At 37.1% G+C, this 20,418-nt stretch overlaps 1 protein-coding gene across 6 annotated transcripts in view; it reads right to left on the reverse strand.

Moving 5' to 3' along the window:
• Positions 1-17,036: 17,036 nt before the first annotated feature.
• FRMPD4 (FERM and PDZ domain containing 4) overlaps positions 17,037-20,418 on the reverse strand; it is a 403,725-nt gene continuing 400,343 nt past the window's right edge. For 5 of the 6 annotated variants that reach the window (XM_077173143.1, XM_077173134.1, XM_077173132.1 and 2 more), the window contains exon 17: positions 17,037-19,407. In XM_077173143.1, the coding sequence (XP_077029258.1) occupies positions 18,056-19,407 (1,352 nt within the window). In that variant the 3' untranslated portion in view covers positions 17,037-18,055. Of the gene's footprint in view, positions 19,413-20,418 lie in introns of all 6 variants that reach the window. The other variant, XM_077173146.1, reaches the window with a different exon arrangement.

The raw sequence follows: 20,418 nt of genomic DNA on the forward strand, positions 1-20,418 counted from the left end.
GCCTCCTTGATCTGAAAACTCCGTAAAAGCTGAGCTGCAGCCAAAGATTTCAAGATGTGCCCAAGATTTCAAGATATAACTCAGTTTTATTAATTCAAGTAAAACTGGGTTATAAAGCAATGTAATTCCTACAAATGAGAAGCAAACTCTGTTACTGGCAGGATTCATCCCATCAATATCTACACCTTTAGAGACTAGACTTCCATAATTGCACTTCCATAATCTCAGTCTCCCTACACAGTTCCCATTGAGAGGGGGTGGAGAAAAAGCCCCAGCATTACTTGAGCACAAATAAACTGCCTTCTTTTAGATATTTTCTTTAAGATGAGAGAAATTCTGTTGCAGAATTGCCCATTGTTTATCTGTTGCCTATAAAGTGAAGGTGGAATGATTAGTATTTGTTCTGATAAATATTGTTAACAGAAAAAAAACCTTAGTTGGAGTTCTGTTTAAAAATAAAGAGACACAACTACCAAATCTCCTTGCCTTGCACTGTGACAAGATGCATCCATACATTTAGAATGAAGCTTTTTTGGTCCATAAGTGGCAAAAACAAATAAGCAGAGTTGGTTCATTGCACAATTTTAAAGGACTACTCATCTAATTATCTGCAGCAAATGTTTATATTTTATTGTGAGATTCAGATATTAAAGATTTGCTTTCCACTTCATCTCCATTTAGGCTGATACAAAACAGATGCTAAAATCTGTTTCTGAACAGATTAAGAGTTTTGAATTTTCAGAGTTAGGCGCTTTGAAAATCTTCACATCTTCCCGTGAAAACCACTCCCATAAGTTGCATGCACATTATTATTTCTGGGATTTTCATTAAGTAATTTATGTGCTTTTTCTCTTGATTGTTCTTGCTCTTGGAACAAAAATAAATATGCCCCTTCTGATTTGCTTGTTTAACCTGATAAGGTGCTAAGATTAATTTTTTTCCCATTCATTTGCTAATAAGGAGACATTAGCAATCAGAAGATAGCCTCATTAAGGATTTGATTCACACTGGCTGGGGATGTAGCAGCATTTCTCTAGCAGCATTGGCCTTGTTCAACAGATGTTAATGAAGGATTGATTTTGATGCCATCTTCAATGAAGACATGAACCAAAAGATTAGGTCTTTCAGTCAAGCTTATCTGAGATTCTGAAAATAATTGAAAAGATTAAAGTGACAGACTGGGACAAGACTACTCTAATGTAAACAAACTAAAAAAAAACCAGGTTATCAAATATTCATTGAGTTCTTGCACAGAAAAAACAGAAGAGAATATTAACTTTAAAATTCATCAGGCTAGATTCCAGAATGATTAATTATTCTCCCTCCACACTTCGTATATAATCAGGAGATTTCAATAAAGCCACCAAATACATTCAACAAGACATAATAACCTCTTTAAACTGGAGCAGCATCTACTTTTTCTGGGTAGCTTTAGATAATGTGGAATGAGTAAAGATAATTTAAAGTGGCACCACAATTTAACTTTAGATTTTCATGTCTTTTAAGAACCTAATCTCTATTTTCTAATCTTCTATCACCAGAGATTTATTTTTTACATAACTATACCCAAAATAATTTTAAAAATTTTCTTAGTTCCTGTATGCTTTTTGTTAAAAGTTATGTTGTGATTTAAGTATCAAATCTAAATATGTCAGAGATAAGATGCATTTGCTAGTTTCAGTGATTTTTTCCTGCTTTAAAAAAAAGTCTTGACAAAACCAAATTTGCAAGTTTTGTAATCTATAATTATTTCTTTGTCATGCACTATGACTTATAAAGTCCTTCTATGGACTGATGGAGTTCTATCTTTTGAGGGGAGTGATATTGCAGCAATCCAAAAGTTTTCTTCTCTCTGAGACTGAGCTGTATACATAGAAAATAACAACAGAACTTAAGTGTTTTCCCTTGTTGTGAACCAGGTAGGTCAAACTTAAGATGGCAGCAGTGAAACAAATATTTAAGTAAAGAATAAACTTTTATTTTTACTTCCCAATTGAAGTGTCCATGGACCTTATGGACCTACACAATTTATGAGACTGTAGAGTAGCACACCTTTGAAATCAGTGTTTTGTAAAAACTTATTTGTAACTAGAGGCACAAACATGTACTTTGGAAATCCATAGAAATATCTATTCACTTTTAAAACAAAGAGCAGAGAATATTTCAAGGTGGATACATAACATCTTTTCCTTACTTACATCTTTCATCTCTTTCTTTTTCTGTTAGTAATTTTATACTTTGTATAATCTTTCATTCTTTGTTCCCATTTCCATTTAATTTCTTCTCATGATCTAAATAAAAGCACAGAAGAGTCTGTACTCAAATATTTGATTTCATTTTGATTGCTGGAAGATCTGGAATGATATTAGAAATATTTCTAAACAACTGCACTGTTTCTTTTTTCTCTCCCCAGTTGAAATCTGAAGATAGTAGAATAACTGTAATAAGAAGCTATCTGGCTTTAATATTACCTGATCTAGAAGACAGCAAACCCCCATATTTTCATTTAATATTTCAACATGTCTTGCTTAAATGCATGACTGTTAAAAGAATTTTATTATTTTTCTGAGGAATTGTCCACACAGTCTCCTTCCAATTCTGCTTGCAGGATATATATGCATAATGGAACTACAACTAAGAGTTTGGCTAGGAGAATCTAATAAAAGTCTCAATATTGCTGTAAAATACCGTGTTATCTCCTGGTGACCTTTTAACGAAAAAAAAAATTTAAAATGCCTCTCTTCAAAGCTACTTTTTTAAATTGAGAGTCATCATCCAATTGAAGTACCCTAGTCCTTCTATCTGAGCACAGTGGCTGTCCCTGCCTCAACCTATACTCTAGTCTTAGGTCACACTTTTTAATGAAAAAAGGCACGTGGTTTTATATAACACTGGAAGCATTTCTAGTCACTTTCTTTCCCATCCTGATTAGAAAATTTAGATATTCTACTTGGATGGGCCAAATAATTCAATGATGCAAAGAGATTCCATTGGTACTGAGTTCCCACCCCCATGTCTGCAGTTCTCATCCCAATTTTAGTTTTGTCTATTTTTCCCACTTCCAAGGTTTGCCAGTGTTTCATCTGCTTGAAAAAGAATCCAAATTTGTATTCAATACTTTTGCTTTGCTGGGACTGGCAAGGCTCCTAGTCTGTTTTAAGAACAAGAAGTGACAACAACTTTCCTTGCTACTATGATGCTTGTGTTCTCTTTCTGTCTCCTCTGGGTACTCTCTCTTTGGGATTTCAAGAATCTTCTCATCTATGTCACCATTACTCCACATCTCTGCTTGCTTGACTCGGCTTTGACACGTTTTAGGGAAAGTCCAGTTCTTTGAGAAGTGCCTTTGTTTTCCTTTGAAACACTGAAATAGCTTGAAATCTATTCATGTGTCTGGTTGGTTTTTGGTTTATGGACTTAATTTTCTTTTCTTCATTTGTGAAACATAAATGCCCCAGCTTAAAGGCACAAGAAATATTATTCTCATGACAAGTTTCATCTATGGCTAAGTGACTTTCTCACTTGGCCAAGCACAGCTGTTTGGCATTCCTGATGTTGGGTCTCAAGTATTATTAAACTCTAACTCAGTTATAACATGGATCTAAATTATAATTCTTCTTAACTTTTCATTAAATGAAATTTTCACTCTTCACTTCTTTACAACAAGTGAACTCCCCAATTCATAACATTTTTATAGAACTGTTATTCTGTCAGTGTTTTTTGTGTTGTATTGTTTGGTTTGGTGAAGATAACATTTAGGAAGGATCAGATACCTTTCAGGACTAGAAGTGATAGAAATGGGATAAATGTGTAGTGTCAACAGGTAATGGTAACAACCTGTCAGGGCTGGAATGATTAAGAGCTATTGATATACTGAAAAATGTAAATGTGATGATAGTATGTACATATGAGATGACTAGAGACAGATGGTTATCAAAGGCCTGATTAAGCAGATTCTAAAGAATCTGAAGAGTTTCAAGATTAGCTAGGAAAACCAGAGGGAATGTGAAGTGGAAAGATGCTATCATAGATTGAAAGAGAACTGTTTAAAAGGCCCAAGGTTTGCAAAAAAGATTAATGTTGTTTTCACCTGGAAATAAAGAAGAAATTTCTAGCTCTGCAAGGGGTGAGGTTGCAGAACAGCTATCCAGGAGAAACAGGTATACAGAACCTGTGTGAATATCACTGTAGCATACAAAGAGATTTGTTTGGGGTTTCTAACTCCAGAAGATTGCTTTAAAATACCAGGGAAGGTTATAAGTCAAACACTCAAAAGTTGTGACATTTCAAAATTAAACCTTCCTATCTCTGCAAAATTTATGTTGCTGTTCCCCATATGTATGATTTCTACAGCACTCCTACTCAAAGGACAGGCACTAGAATGTCAGTGGTACATGAAACAGGAATGTGGAAGGCAAAGATATGTGAAGAAGGCAGTACCCAGATTTGGCAGTACAGAGTGGGATTCTGCTCTGTCAGAGAAGCTTGACACATTGTGGTTTCTAGGATGGCTCACAGCATTCTCTATAGATTCTGCCTGAAGAGCACAAGAGCCAAAAGTCTCTGTTCTTACCTGATGTAAAGCAAGTCTCAGTGTCAACACTTTTCACTAAGTCAAATGAGTAAATGGGGATATCTGAAGAGGCAAGTGCTGGCCATTGGTTTAAATTAAAGGAAAAATTATCTGCACACAAAGCCTTCATAAATTAAGGATATTGAAATAATTTTGATTTTTCAATGTTTATTCCATGCAGGTTATTTATAACCTTGAGAAGAGTAATAGGAGGAACTAAGGTTTGGGTGGTTTTTGGTCTGTTTTACTTTCTGATCTTCATATAGGAGCCACTATTATGGTCTGATCGTTTATTTTCAGGACAGCTCATTAAAATTCAATTTAATTTAAATTAATTTCACTTTAGGTTTGCAGCCTTTTTTTCTGTTTTCAAAGGTATATTCAAGAGGACACTGTTACTCTAATTTGCCAGCCAAATCTGAACTCATGCTGGGTCGAGAAGTGTTTGCAGGAGTGAGTATTACAGTAACTCGTGTATCGTAATGATCAGGATGGGGCAAGATTGATGGGGTCCAGCCCTGGGAATGTCGTCATAGGTTGGGAGAATTTGACAACATTTCACAATAAATTATTAATAAAGAACCAAACAAACAAATGTTTGCTCTTCAGGTTGCTCCTACAACATTTTGTGCTTTTATTCTGCAGCACCATGAGAAGGGACATAAGTTAATTAACAACTGTTTTACTAGAGCTCCACTGACATCAACAGTGATGCACATTCAAAGCAAAGAGTGAAGAGGGCTGGATTGCTTTTGATGTAGTTCTTTTCTGAAGTGTTGGCAGAATATTTTAAAATCATCAAAATGTACTTTGGTCTGTCAACAAATTCACTGCTTTTAAACCAGTTTAACCTTCAGACTAAGACCATACTTGGACAATTTGAACTGAAAAAGAGATATAATGAAAGCTGTGAATATGTAATGTGATGTGCATCCTAAACAATAAATGTAAACAAACAGCTGTTACAATCCCCTAAAATGGCACATCTGAGATTGTGAGATTCATTTGTAGAAAACTTTGGCCTTTTGAATTAGAATGTAAGAACTACACGAGGATTTTGTGCACCTCTAAGGAAATAACAACATATGCTCAAAGTAAAAACATGGCATTTTCCTAAGAAAAGAGAAACAGTCTTTTGACTTTTCATTTATAACTATGGCATTATTCCTGAAATTGTATTTCACATTCTCCATCTGCCTTTTTTCTGCTATTTATTATACTGACCTGCAATTTACTTGAAATGGCATTTAGAAATATGAGAAAAGTATAGTTGGGAATTCTGCCCCCTCTAAATCTTGAAAAATACAATTTATGTAATTTCTATGCAAATACTAATGAGTATTCAGAAAGATCTGTTTTTAAACTGTGAATAATTTTGAAGGGCTGTAAATCACTCCTATTAAATTTTGATGCAAAGTAAAATATTGAGATTTATATAGAACCTAAACATTCCTTTTCAGGCTCTCACAGCTCATTGCTTTATCTCCAGCACTGGTGGTACAAAGGGTTAGAGAGGCCAGTGCTTGTGTACAAGGAGCTCTGGCAGGCAGTGCTGGTCCCTGAGCACTCGGAGAGACTGGGGAGGCTGGGAAAGCTGGTACATCCCAAACCAAATCAGCACAGACATGATGGTGCCAAAATCAACACAGATTGTCTAGTATTATCAAAGTTATTCTTCTATGTTGTCCTCTACTGGCTTAAAGATGCTTTTCAAAAGGCCTAACAGAAGAGCATGACATAAAAGTAGGAAGAGAAAACACTATAATGATAAATGCAAACAAACAAACAAAAACCCCAAACCAAAACAACAAAAAAGGGGAAAAAGGTAGAAAGCTTCATAGACCTTCCAAAGCTGATGAAATTCATTACCCTTATAATATGTCAGCTGGGTTTTTTTCATTTGCTAGCTTTAAAAACAAACAACTAGCTTTAAAAACAACTTGAAGCATCTACAAGGTAAGCATGAACATTTGAGCTGGTCAGCTTAGACTTTCCTAAAAATTTATCACAGAGAAATGGGCATTTCCTAGATGTGAATTCACTTACCTATTTTTGATCTTTATTTTCCAGTGATATGAGTAGCATCCAGTAGTGCCTATTTCTCTCCAGTTCAAAGGGACCCCAACATGACTAGCTCACATTTGAAGACTTCTGCTAAAAACATCTCCAGTCATTTAAATTAATCATATTTTTTTGTTTTCAATAACCATATTCTACTAATAATCCAGTAAAAGAAATTTTGATCCAGGAGCCTCAAATGCATTTAAGCACCAGAATTCAGCTCTAGCAAGTCAAAGAAAATCTTTAACATTCCTAGTTCTAGAACAGTTTCTTACTGTTCACTGCTAAAGTGAGCTGTAGCTTCACTTTTAAGCACCTTTGATGGAATTAATACTTGTTCAAGTTTAAATCAGCAGGATGATCAAACAAAAGAAACCAATTTCATATTAACTTAACATGACCAAAATTATAAGTAATCACACAAATGTCTCCAGTAGCTTTGGAGAAACTTTCCCCTAAATTTTCACAGCGCATTAAAACTTTGCAAGCAAAAATTTAAAAATGCAAATATGAATAGGGAAAACAAGGAAAAAAGTCTGAAAAGCTTGGAGATGTGTTCTAACTGGCTAAACAACGTCCTCGAACATCCTGGAAAAAGCTGCACATCCCTTGATTTAAATGCATATTTTTGTGGAGTGCTTGGTACCTTTCAAAGCACTTTGTTGACTCAAAGATAGGAAGCATCATCAATTCAGTGATGATCAGATGTCACTAGAAGAAGTGAGGAGTAGATGACCTTGACAAATGGTAATTGATGTGAGTTAAAATTTAAAACAGCGTGAAGAGAAAGGGGGGGCAGAGCGGGGCAGAAATCTTCGTCTCCCTATACTCAACACTGAGACAAGCTGGCTCTCTAGGCTCTCTACATTGCCAATAGAAAGGGAATTAAAAACATATCCAGGGGGTGATTTATCCCAGACATCTTTGAATGTGCCTCTGGAGATGTCTCTTCCACTCCATGCATTGACTGCAGAGGGTGTTTATGTGATTTATACCCGATACCCAGCATTTAGACAACTAGAGTCAAGCAAGATGAATTCTGCCCTCGGGAAAGAAAAAAAAGTCCATGGTAACTTAGGAGTTCATCAGTTTTAATTGATTAAGGAGAAGGAGCTGAGCATACCAGTAATTCACAGAATGACTCTAAGCCACCAGTGTGCCTCAGGCATGAAGGGTAAAAGGCATCCTGCAGTAAGCCAGACAAGAAATTTTCCACAGACAAAGAAATATTACCCCTATATAAAAATGGGTCAGATCTCATCTGGAATTTGATGCACAAGCACCAGTAACAGAAAAGAACTATTTAAACAAAAAAATGTATTAGAACTAGCTTTTTATTTGAGGCTTTGGTAAGAAATTAAAAGCAGTGATGTCCTGGAACAGCTGCCTACAAAGAAAGACCCAAGACCCAAAGAAAACCCCAAGTGCTTTTAAGATGGGTCTTGAGCCTGCCTGTCTGCACTGAGAAAACAAATAGACTCAGCTAGAAGAAGGTACCTTTCAATGCAAAGGTCCTATTGACATAAGAGATATAAACAGTGCAAATTTTTCTGCAAGGAAAAAGACTCTCAGTCTATTAATGTGTAACTTGTGAAGTGCAAATAAGGACATTCAGGAAGACTAACGCAATTTTAAATTAGATTCCTTTTCAAGCTTTGCAAAGAAAACTGCATTTTCCTGAAATTTAGAATAAGCAGGGAAAGAAAAATAAAGCTTAAAAGCAGCAAACAAAAAAAGCTAGACTCCAATATCTTCCAATTTCATTAAAATAAGTTGCCAGTGGGGAACTCAGTTACACAAAATGAAGTTTCTTTTAAAAAACTTTACTGACATTACTGCAATTACAACAATACTGCAATTCTTATAGGAGACCTCAAATCTATACTGACTGTACCGATAATTTTTTTTTACATGCAAGACAAGCCTTTGTGTAGAATCAGGTTTTTTTCATAATCTAGTGGGTAATTTACTCATTTATGTGGTCTTATATAGCAAGAGAAGAGAGAAAAAACATTGAAACCTATTTTTTTAAGTCAGTAAGACTGGGAACAGAAATTCGGGCAGAAAAAAGAATGGGAGCTTTGAAATTGAATTTATAAAGTATGAAAAGAGAATTTAAATTGCAATCTTACCTTCATGCCATAAGCAGAGCCATGTGAGCTGAACAGGCTGCCTCCACAGAGACACAGGAGTTGTCCAAGGCTCTTCATGATATTCCTCATGTTTTGGTGCAGGTCCCTGAACCTTTCTGCTGGATGCAACTTTGCCTTTTTATGGAGGACATGCTGGCAGGAAGCTCCATAGAAGCATCTCTAAGGCAAAGGTGGTCTGCTTTTTTTTTTTTTTCCTGGACACAATATTTTACCTGAAGCCCTATCAGTGTACAAATGAAGCAGTTGAAAGGCACGTCCTCACTTGTTCTGGTGAATACTTACCCCTCCTGACTCCTCAAGGAATGTAGTGCTGCCTTGCTCTCATAGTTCTTCCATGTACTTAAAGAGGATTGTTTTTAATATTCTGTTTCATTGATAAAAAGAGAAGATGCTGCAGTAAACATTTTACTTTTTAGAAGGTAGGAACTGCTTTTAAAAGTAAAACACCTAATGAGAAGAAAAAAGCATCCTTAATGAGAAACATACTTAATGCATCACTTCTTAAGACATGGTTTTCAAGTGCAAAATCTAAGTATCTGCAGTGTATGAAAGAAAACTGAGATCACAGTTACAAAAAGCCAAATTTCAGTATGATAAATAGCTTTTATTGAAGTATCTAATCCATGTAGTGTCCTGCATAGGTAGTAATGTTTCAGAGGCATTCCACTAGCTGAAACTTGACTATGCTATAGGGTACATCTGGCTGCTTTAGGCAGGAGAAGCTAAGCTGTACAATTAGCTGTACTGCATTTGTGCCCATTATTTGCTCATAGAAGTCACCTGTAGCAGAAGCCCTAAAAAACTTATTCAGCGGGGCTGGAAAACATTAAAAATTTCCGCTAAAACCTGCTGAATTTGGATTAGAACTAAGAGAGGGAGCACAAGCACTTTTCTCCTCTTACTGCAGAAAGCAGTTGAAGACAAGCTGGAGAAGTAAGCTTGGGTTTATGCACTTGGAGAAGTTTGACCTTGGGTCTCTGTTTTCTCAAGGCTGCCAGTTCTTTGAGCCATTCACAAAGATTTCATATCAGAAATTGTTGCAAGGATGACAGGATGCTCCATTTCAGCAAAATGTCAGATTGGGAAATTCTTCAGGCATCCATGGTGTCTGCATTGCCAACCCAGGGACAAACTAGATCCTCAGCTGCATCTGTGGCAATTTCATTGGCAATAAAGATTTAAAATAAAACTGGATCCTTTGGCATCTCTTTCAGAAAAAAACCCAGTCCTGGCCATTATGAAAATGGGGTTCCCATAAAGGGCTAAGATCACCTCCTTCAATGGATACTGAAAGACTTATTTATATTAAGGAACTCAGCACTTCTACTGAAACCAAACCCTGGAACACAGGCTAAAGCCTTCAGGTTGTTACCAATAATACTTAGATACACCATTTTCAAACCTGTCCTATATACAATCTTAGAGTTTAGCACATGAAAAAGGAGATTTACAAGGATAAAGCTGTTGATGACATTTACTGTCACCTCATGCTGTCATTTGAAAGGCATGAGCAACATGGGAGAATCTTGCAATGCACTGCCAAAAAGGATTTAAAAAACATATCTTCTCTGTGAAGAGCAACTCAAAAAACATTGTAAAAACAATTATCACTATGCAACATATCAGTGTTGCCCATTATCAAATTACTACATAAAAATGGGAGGGTAGTGCTTGTTGTTAGTAGTTATCAGCACATCTGAGGCAACTATATGAGGCAACTATCTTCTTTTGATCCTCTGTTTATGCTATGAAACAACACTAATCTGTTTTATTTTTATAAGCATAATTTCATCTTTCTTGATACAGACTGCTGCCACATTATCCTTTCTTGTAATCCATGGGTAGAATAGAGAATAGAGATTGGTCTTCAAGAAAGAAACATAACTTACCAGTAGTGAGTCTTCTTTAGGATGCACAGACTATAAATAAAGCTGTTCTGAGGGTACACCTACCTCTTATCCCTCCAAACAGCAGAGATTTTTCCTTTGTAGTAACCAGGGATGATGTATTCACACTGTTGTCTTCACCTTTGACACAATAGCATAAAACTCCCCATATCATGCCATAAATTGTTTAAATGATCAGCCACACAGACATGGTCTAAAACATTGAAGCAAGCCCTGCTAACAGAGCTTGTAGAGTTAATAGAACTTCCTTCCTTTTCAACTTTCACATTAATATCCACATTTGCTCAAACTGTGAGGCTTCATAAAATAAACTGACACAAATTATCTACCAGAGGTTCTTGAGTTTACCAAGTGCTGTGGCAGCTCTCGAGGCAGCTCACCAGAGATGGCACAGTTTCCACAGTGCCTGGGGAAAGAGAGGTGGATATACTGTGGGTCAGTAGCTCAGCAGTCTCACAGAAGCTGTACACTCAGTTGGAAGTATCGATTCCTAAGTTTTATAGCAAATACTGAGACACCTACCATCCATCTAGATAACTGCTGGATCTGTCTGAGATATACACAGTCTGTATATACTGATATAACCTGGAATACAAATATAAAGGGAGCTCTTTTGCTATTAAAGGTACGAAATAAAGCATGTTTCTTAGAAGCCCAAGGGAAGGTGAAGGAAAGCATAAACAAATAAGTGATGTTAAAGACACTACCTTCAGCAAAAATGATGGCTGCATCTTAAAAGCTGGCCTATCTTTGAAAGTAAGGTCAGAAAAGGAATCACAAGGGCATGGATTTCTCTGATTTTCCAACAGAGTAGATAACAATAAAGAATGCCACTTTTTTTTTGAGAAGGAGAATCCATGAGAACATGAAACACCAAATTAAAATTCCTGCAAGTGACTTGCCTGGCAGATGGAAAGATCTGGATAAGCACAGTTCAAGGCTGTGACAGATAGTAAACAGACTTCATTAAGGGTAAGAAACATGCAGCAAAAGACCAGACTGCTTCAGTTTGAGCAGGTAACTTGGAACAGACTGGACTGATGGGAAGGCTAACAAAAACAGCAACCCAAAAATCTAATCTAGTTAATAATTTACATTCCATTCCATTACCTATAAGGCACAAGAAAAATAGGAGTGTTGAAAGAGTGAGTCTTTCTCCATCTGCAGCATGGAGAAAAGCATTTCTAGACTCAGATGACTCAAACAGCCCACATTGTACAGGTATCCCACATACCTAACAGGTAGAACGAGTAGCAGCAAAAGTCTCTTTGATAAAGGGAGAAAATCTTGATATTAAAATTCTGCATCCTTCATCCCACCTTATTCTCAACTGGGGAAACTGAAACTGGGGACATAGGGTCTGGAGGATATGTTTCATCTACATTATCAGGGGACTGTCCAACAGGCAGCCTGAGAGTTCAACCACTCTCATGAAAGTGTTGCAAGACACCTGAATGAGTGTTCAAGACAGAGGAAAATTAGCATTGTGGGACAGAAACTGATACATCAATCTGTTTGTGATAGATTGACTGGTAGAGCTCAGACAGACATTTTTTTAAGGAGGACCTGGTGGATAAAATACTAATAAATTATTACAGTTCTCTGTGACATTCTGCCAAGGGCTAATTAAATACTGGAAGAGAGAAAGGAAACCTACACACATCCTTTCCAGGTGATCAAGTTTAAAAATGGGTCGTTTAGTGGTGAAGTCCTCATTTGAGTAAACAACTTTAGATATGATAGAAAGCCATTCCTGCAGTTCAGATAACGTAGAACTCCATGATACAGATGTGAAGCTTCCAGTCCTTTGGCCAGTCCCTGTTTAATCCTGTTGCCCAAATGGACAGTCACACTGGTGGGAACACATCTAATGCCACTTCCTAGAAAGGTGGAAAAATGTAGGCATCATCCCCCAATGGAAACTTGATGCTGCCACCACGAGAGAAAGTTCTCCCGCTTCAAGGAATAGCATGCTGATGTAGGGACTTTGTCTATGCTGTAATCCCTGCCACTTGGACTGAAAAATTCTGCTTCATTTCAGCATTATGGAAAGGGGGAAGCATCACCTGGAGGATAAGTCTTAGGACAACCATTTCTGGCTGTATCAAAATGAAAGCCATTCCCTGGGAGAAGGTGACAAGCATTTCAGCTTGGCCAATATTCCCAATATTTTTTTTGTGTCTTGCAGTTTTGGCCTCACAGATGAGAAGAAGCTTCTTAGGCTACTAGATAAACACTCGGATGCCCTCTCATTCCACTTTTAAAAGTATGGTGAAAGGGTCACATAAATGCCTTATTTTGATCAGTAGAGGCACCTCTTAAACAGGTGGAAAGATATAATTCAAATCCCTCTGATCAAAAAGGAAAAAAGGTAATCATCAAAGAAGGCATGGTTGAAAAACAAATGACAATAACTTAGTTGGCTTTTGAGAAAAACTGAAATAGCTCAAGGTAACATCTGTAAAATGTTTTGGGAATAAGATAAGACTGTTTCAAGTGCAGGTATCATGAGGAGTAAACACCCCAGAAACCCGAGCAATAAGGTCCACATAAACCTAGTGCAGCAGGATAACCATTTATAAAAAGGAATTTAGAGTATTTTCCTAGTGGAGCAGGAGACATAACACATTCCTTTTTCTCTCTCTTAGCTTTGCAGGCTCAGAGTAAATAATTGCTTTTTTTTCCACAATGACAAAATGAGCTTTAAAATGTAATTAAGTATTTCCTATTGCATAAAAATATGCCACAATCTCTCTTCATCAAAGAAATGCACCTCAAAATCAAGAGTGAAACATTTGCATTTGCTGTACTGCAATAGGGTGTTAGGCTAGTTTGCCTTCCCTATCACCTTTATGAAATCAAAGATTTGCTCCCAGATCTCATGGGCCAGAATTTGCTCTCCCCAGAATCCATAGCTTCCCAGGCTCTAAAGGAAGAGTTTTGATTGAGTCTCATGAATTTCCACCCATCAGCATCTTCCAAATTCCATCACTACTGACAGAAAATTTCAGATTTTACCTTGTGAACACCTATAGGAAAATGTATTTAGAATTTTATTTATTTTATTTTAACTTATTTATTTTAGTTTAGACTTTAATGATTTGTGCCTCAACCTCTCTATGGCTTTAGCCAAATCTAGGGCTGAAAACATATTAGGGCTGTTCCACAGATAGTACAGTGGAAGATTGTGATCACCTTCTTTTTGTGCAGAACACTACTACTAAATTTTGAGTGGCAAATTAAAAATACTGGTTAATGTTAGTGCCACATGTTCATCACTAAACTATTTGTGACATGAACCAAGTTTTCACTTTGTAACAGTTTCATGCTTAGTTCAAAGAGATTCTGGCTCTGGCCTCACCCTAGTGAGACAAATTAATCCCTGATAAAATACTACTAAATTTAACTGGATTTCAGTGCAGTAAGCAGGTCCCTCTTTGATATAAATTGTGTTTAAACAAAGTTACTCAGGAATGCATTTCTCAGCTTTGAATAATGTGCCAGCATGATTATTTCACAAGTCTGGTGAGCAGTGAGGACATCAGGAAGCATTCTGGATCTTCCAGTGACCATAAATTGAAGGAGTATTAATGAAATAGAAGGAAAAAAGTGTAGGTATGCAGCTTTGTTTCTTAATGGCAAAATGGAAACTTTGCCCAATTATTTTTTAAAACAGCCTGAACTCAAGGACTCAAACATGAAGATGCCTGTCATTTTGCCGAGTTAAAAATCACTAAACATATAGTGTATATATAAAAGTTTATAAAAGTCTTGCATTATATTGTATACAGATGACATGATATAATTTAGCATTTCTTTACTGCCTTAGTGCAGTAGGTACATAATGATGGCATTCCCTCATATCATGAAGTTAAAATGTGCAATTAATGCAGGAATCAATTAGGATGCCATACAGGAAGACAAGGTTACCTTAAAGCTCGAGATTAATAGAAATGGGCTATAATTCAGCAGCAAATGATGTGCACTTGTTATGCCCAGAATTAATAAAAGTTAGGTCTATTATCATTCAATCATTCTCAGCTGGACAGGACAAGCTGAATCAAACAATCTTAGAATTACAAAACAGTTTGTGTTGGACAGGACCTTTCAAGGTCATCCTGTCCAACCCCCTGCAATGGCAGGGACATCTTCAACTAGATGAGGTTGCTCAGAGCCCCATTCAGCCTGACCTTGAATGTTTCCAGGAATGGGACACCTACCACCACTCCGGGCAATCTGTTCCATGCCTCACCATGCTCATAATAAAAATTTTTATTTCTTGTATCTGTAGCTCCAACCCATTATCTCTTTTTTGTACTGCAGCAGACCCTACTAAAAGGCTTGTCCTCATCCTTCTCTAAGGCTTTCTTTATGTATTGAAAGGTTGCAATAAGGGTCTCCCAAAAGCCCAGTAGAAATACGAGAATGCTTTCTGACAAAGGATGATTGTGAGACACTAACCTAATATGCCTGTGAATACATGTGATTCTAGGAGACTGCAGACAAATCATTTCCAGCAGCTGTGCAATTGTACAAAGCTCTCACAAGGCAGCATTCAAAAGCCTGCATATAAATCTGTATGGAAACATTGTGAAAAGGACATTCATATGGTACCACATGGGGGTATTGGGGGAAGAAGAAACTGCCTTCTACGGGATGCCTCAGAGAGCTTGGCTAGATGATCCTATTTATCAAAACTGACACAAGAGTATGGTGGTGGTTTATGAAATCACACCATGGAGCCCAGTCAGGGGTGACCATGCTAGTCAGGGGCTGCAGCACATGATATATGAAGAAAGACTGAAGAAACTGGTTTTACTCAGTCTGGAGGAGAGAATACTTAGGGGAGACTTTATTACAGCCTACAGCTGCCTGATGAAAGGATAGAGAGAGGACAGAGCCTGACTGTTCGAAAGGATGCACAGCAATATGATCAAAGGCAAAAGATATTGTTGGAACATGGAAAATTCTGATTAGACTTAAAGAATTTTTTGCATTTTTTAGCCATAAATACTGTAAAATATTGGAACTGGTGCCCAGAGAAATTGTGGTACATCTATCATTGGAGGATATAATAAACCCTTTAAACAGCCCTGAGCAACCTGATCAAATTAGACCTGAGCAGGGGTTGAACTAGGTGAACTACAGAAAGCCATTTAGATTTACAACCCAAATTATTCTATGATTCTATGAAAATGCATTAAAAAGCAGAAGATACACCCCTCCCCTCACCCACCCCACCACTTGTTAAACACAAAAAAACTCCAAAAACAAAACCAAAACCAATCAAACAGGAAAAACAAACAAACAAACAAACAAAACAAAAAAAAAAAAAGAAAAAGAGAGAGACAGAGACCAGAGACCACAGTTAACTTTAAGGAGCCAAATGAACATGTTTACAATCAGAAGATGTCTTGAACAGTAAGAACAAAAATCTACTTACCTTTGAAATAAAATTAGGTCAATTGAAAAGCAGTGGAATAAAAAGAACTGGACTAAAAAATGCTTAAAGTGACACATTCCTATCTATGTCAATGCTTAGTTGTGACAATCTACATTTATTTTTGAAACTTAGTATTTCTAAATCACTGTTGACATTTTTATAAACTCAGAAAACCATCAAGGAAGAGATACCAACGCAACAGTTCAGCTTGGTTTTTTCCCTCAGTATGAAATGTTTGAATCCCATAGTATTTGCAGCACAAGAGCAGCACCCACAGCCCCACTCTCTGGGCTGCCAGAACAAGAGCACTGAGTGTGAGCACCACACAGGACAAGCTGTTGTCACCCACCAGCACTGTAAGTCAGCCTGCAGCCTCCCTCTGAGCTGCCCTCCAAAGGGGGTCCTTGCACTAAGTGAATTGGTCTCAGAAATCAGATTTTTCTACTACAGACAACAGATTAAGCTTCTGCTACTGTGTTTCTGAAGATGTTTCTTTGCAGCCAGAGGGAAAGGCATATCTTTGTTTTATGAAGTGAAGTGCAAGAAAGTTTTTGTTGGTTTACTCATTCAAGTTCAGCACAGAAAGCTTCACGTGTGCTTCAACTGAAAGGCTAAGTTTCCAAAACAAGAGCAGTAATACCCTTTGCACATGGTGTTATGAGAAACAGCTGAAAATTACCTACAGCAGTTTGGAGAATGGAGGCTGCTGCTCCTTGGTCACTGAGAAGGTCACCAGATGCTCTTGTGAAAGCCTATTTGCCAGCCAGAACTGAGAGCTGTTGCTTTGGCTGCCTCTCAAACACAAGGCAACAAAATGCTTTCCAGAAAAGTTCAGATGGAAGAGATTACTCACAAATTGCCTTTGTCATCACTCAAGAGAAGAACTGTCTCTAGCTGGAAATATTTCAGAGATATTTATTGTATTCTGAAAATTTCATTTTATTTCTAACTTATTTACAGTTAAACATTCAGAATCATAAAATATGAAGTATAAAATATTTAACAAAATAGATGCAGTCCATGTTGTTCAGGTGCACCATAAATATATGATGAAACAGTAAACAGCATAGGAATTTTCTGATGGTCCTCTCTGTCATTTACCAGGAAAAAGGGTATGTAGACCTGCCTCATACATTCTGGTCTGACCATTATGGCATCAATCTTTCATTTCAGAGAGAACACCACCACCACTGTGGTTTCTGTGTCCTCAGTCCTCCACAGTTGCCTTCACTGTCTAAAAGGCCAACACTATAAGTTCAATACATCAGATCCCCTCTGAAGTTGGTATAGTCATATATTCAATACATTTTTTTTAAATACAGAATTTCCTAGAAAAGAAGAATCAGGTAATTCAGTCCATATGAACAAAAGAGTCATTTATTATATATATATTCTCTAGTAAGTTATAATAATCTCTTGGATTTTAAATGTCTTTTTGCTATTTTCAATGCTTAAAAATTATAATTTTAAAACATTAAATATTGTGTTATATACATTATGATTTAATTAATCATTCTAAACATGGAGCCTTCTCCAAGTGAAAACTTGGATGAAACAGAAAACAATTTCATTACATAACAGGCTTTAGAAGTTCACTTCATACAACCATAAATTTGACTATATGAAAAATAGCCAAACATCAATTTGCTCCTATATGGGACTTTTTTCTGTTTGTTTTTCTGATCTTGGGGAAAGGGGTTTTTGGCTGTTGTTTTTGTATAAACTGAAGGACAGACCTAGTCATTACTCTTGTCAATGTTCAGTATTTTAACTTTTTTTAATCTCCTACCTATTTTATATAAAATAACAAAATATACAGAGAAAGCTGAGTTTGTTACATTAGTTCATACACATACAGTAAATAAAATTTTTTAATGTATGGCTTTGCAAAGGTAGATTATGAAGTGACTTTTGTATTTTATTTGTTTAAAAGCATTTTAAGAGAACGTGTTAGTGTGCTTACAATAGCGGCCATGGTATTCGGATGTCGAGCCAAGAGTTTAATGCTAGGATCACCAGAGGTCTTGCCTGACACTGCTTCTGCAGCCCTCAGAAGACAAATGTAGTTTATTACAACCTCATCTATCTTAGCTATAATTTCCTGCTGCTGTGTTTCAGAGTTCATGACTTTAACTAAACGCATGCAGGCTTCTGTTAAGCAACAGAGTACTTGAAAGCTGGAAGTCATAGCTAAAAGCATTTCCTCAGGGCTTTTATCAGCCATGGCCATTTTCCTGCAGGCACTTCCCAACTGTCTCGATTCCAAAGATAACAGTTGTTTGTACTTAGAAAGTTTAAGGTCATATGTTTCTGGATGTAAATCTTCTCTCTTGCCCATACTTGCTCGGACCAGTGAGAGTAGCTCATTGGCATCCTTTTGTGCTGCAATAAATCCATCAGGCATTGCATATGTCTTCTCTTTCATCACGTTTATTCGTGTGATTCGTGCATCGAAGGCTACATCGTTGAGATTCACGTCAATTTGGCCCCCTTGGGTGTCAGCACTGCTCTTCTCATGCTCATTGACTGCATCACGTGAGGGCTCAGCAGCTTTCAGGGACTCCAAGACTTTCTGCTCATTGTCACCGGACGACTGAGCAACTGGTTCTGTGAGCTCACACGGGGTCTGTGGTTCGAAGAGGTGTGAGAGCTGATGGCTGTCTTGGTCATCTTCCTCCTCATTGTCATCATTTCCTCTGCTGAGGAAGCAATAGCTAAAGGGGCCCCGACACCTCCAGGCGCTGCTGGTCAGCTTTCGCAAGGGCAGTGTTCGACACTGCTTGGAGTCCTTCTGACTGGTGCCTGTGCCTGAACACCTCTTACTGTCCTTCTTATCAGTGCTGACATACACACAACTCTGAGAGTAACTTTTGGACAGCTTTTTGCCCAGGGAAAATTCCACCCTTCTTTCTGATTTGGATTCATCCTTTTGGGTGGTGTCCAGGCATTTCAAGCTGGCCGTGGCTGCCTTCTTCTCAAACAGCATCTCAGTGCCTGCAGATCTTCCAATGCTGCTGCTGCTGCTGCTGCGTCTCAGCACTTTCTTGTTCTGCGGCATCCTGAGGCTTCCTCCTATCATGTCATATGGCCATAAACTAACTGTTGCCCCACAAGCCTGATTTACTTTGGGAATGTCACAATAGTCTTCATTTTGACTTGGCACCTTTGATTCTGATAGCATGGATGATAGCATGATGGAGTCAGCTAGAGGCTGTCTAGGAAAAGCTGTAGGCATGCCTCCTTGTCTTCCCTTTTCAGGCTCTGTGAAAGCTACACTAGGGGTAGTAGAAGAGCAGACAGAATAATTAAGCATCACCCTGATAATATTCATAGGCTGAACTTTTAAATATCTTTTAACAGTCAGTACAAATGGTTTCCTGGTACTTCCCAAGAGTCCCCATTCCTCAAAATATTCCATCAAAGATTCATTACAAGTCTTTCACATTTCACTAAAATGCCTTTTACAACCGGTCAACAAATTGTAATTTATGAATAAGTAATTATTCATTTCACTACAGCAGGCTTACTCAAGAAAAGGAATAGAAAATTATGTACAAAACATCCTAAATCTCCTCTAATATATGGATTGCATATTTTCTATTTACTAATCAGATGAATAATTTCAGATTAAAATACCTTCTTTAACTACACCTGAAAGAGCATGGAAAGATGTGCTCATGGTAATTTTGGTTTGGTTTTGTGGCAGTTTTTGGCAGAGAAAGATTATTTCTCATTTTAAATCTTAGTCTGTTCCACTTTTGGATTTTCATGCATTCACACACTAGTGCTACATGTGGGTTGCAATCCAAGAAGAGGGAAACATTTAAAATTCAACTGAAAGAATTTCAATGCTGTCTCTGAAAACTGCATTTTTTTATAACTTTAAAGAAACACCTACTGTCAGATTGTGAAGTAAATTCATGCTTAATAAGGTAGTGACATTTTCTTATTCTTAACATCTAGAGCTTTTTATTCATATTGGCATGTTTTTGACAACCTGCTAAAATAGCATATAAGATACCTAAGAAATGAATCAAAGATTTTGCTCCCCTATATTAATATAACTTCTGACGTAATTTTACAATCTAACAAGCATCTGGGACTCAATTGACTATGGATTTTGGAGAGGCTTCCAAAGAGTGGAAGAGAGGCCTCTCCATCAGTGTCCCTCCAAATATTATAACTGCAATGAGAGGTTCTTTAAAAAGTTGATCTTTGTATGCAGATCATCAGAATATCTCAACAAATAAAATGAACAGGTAAACTGAAGGTTTAATCTCA

The sequence above is a fragment of the Agelaius phoeniceus genome, chromosome 2 (assembly GCF_051311805.1).
Source record: "Agelaius phoeniceus isolate bAgePho1 chromosome 2, bAgePho1.hap1, whole genome shotgun sequence".
Lineage (NCBI taxonomy): Eukaryota > Metazoa > Chordata > Aves > Passeriformes > Icteridae > Agelaius > Agelaius phoeniceus.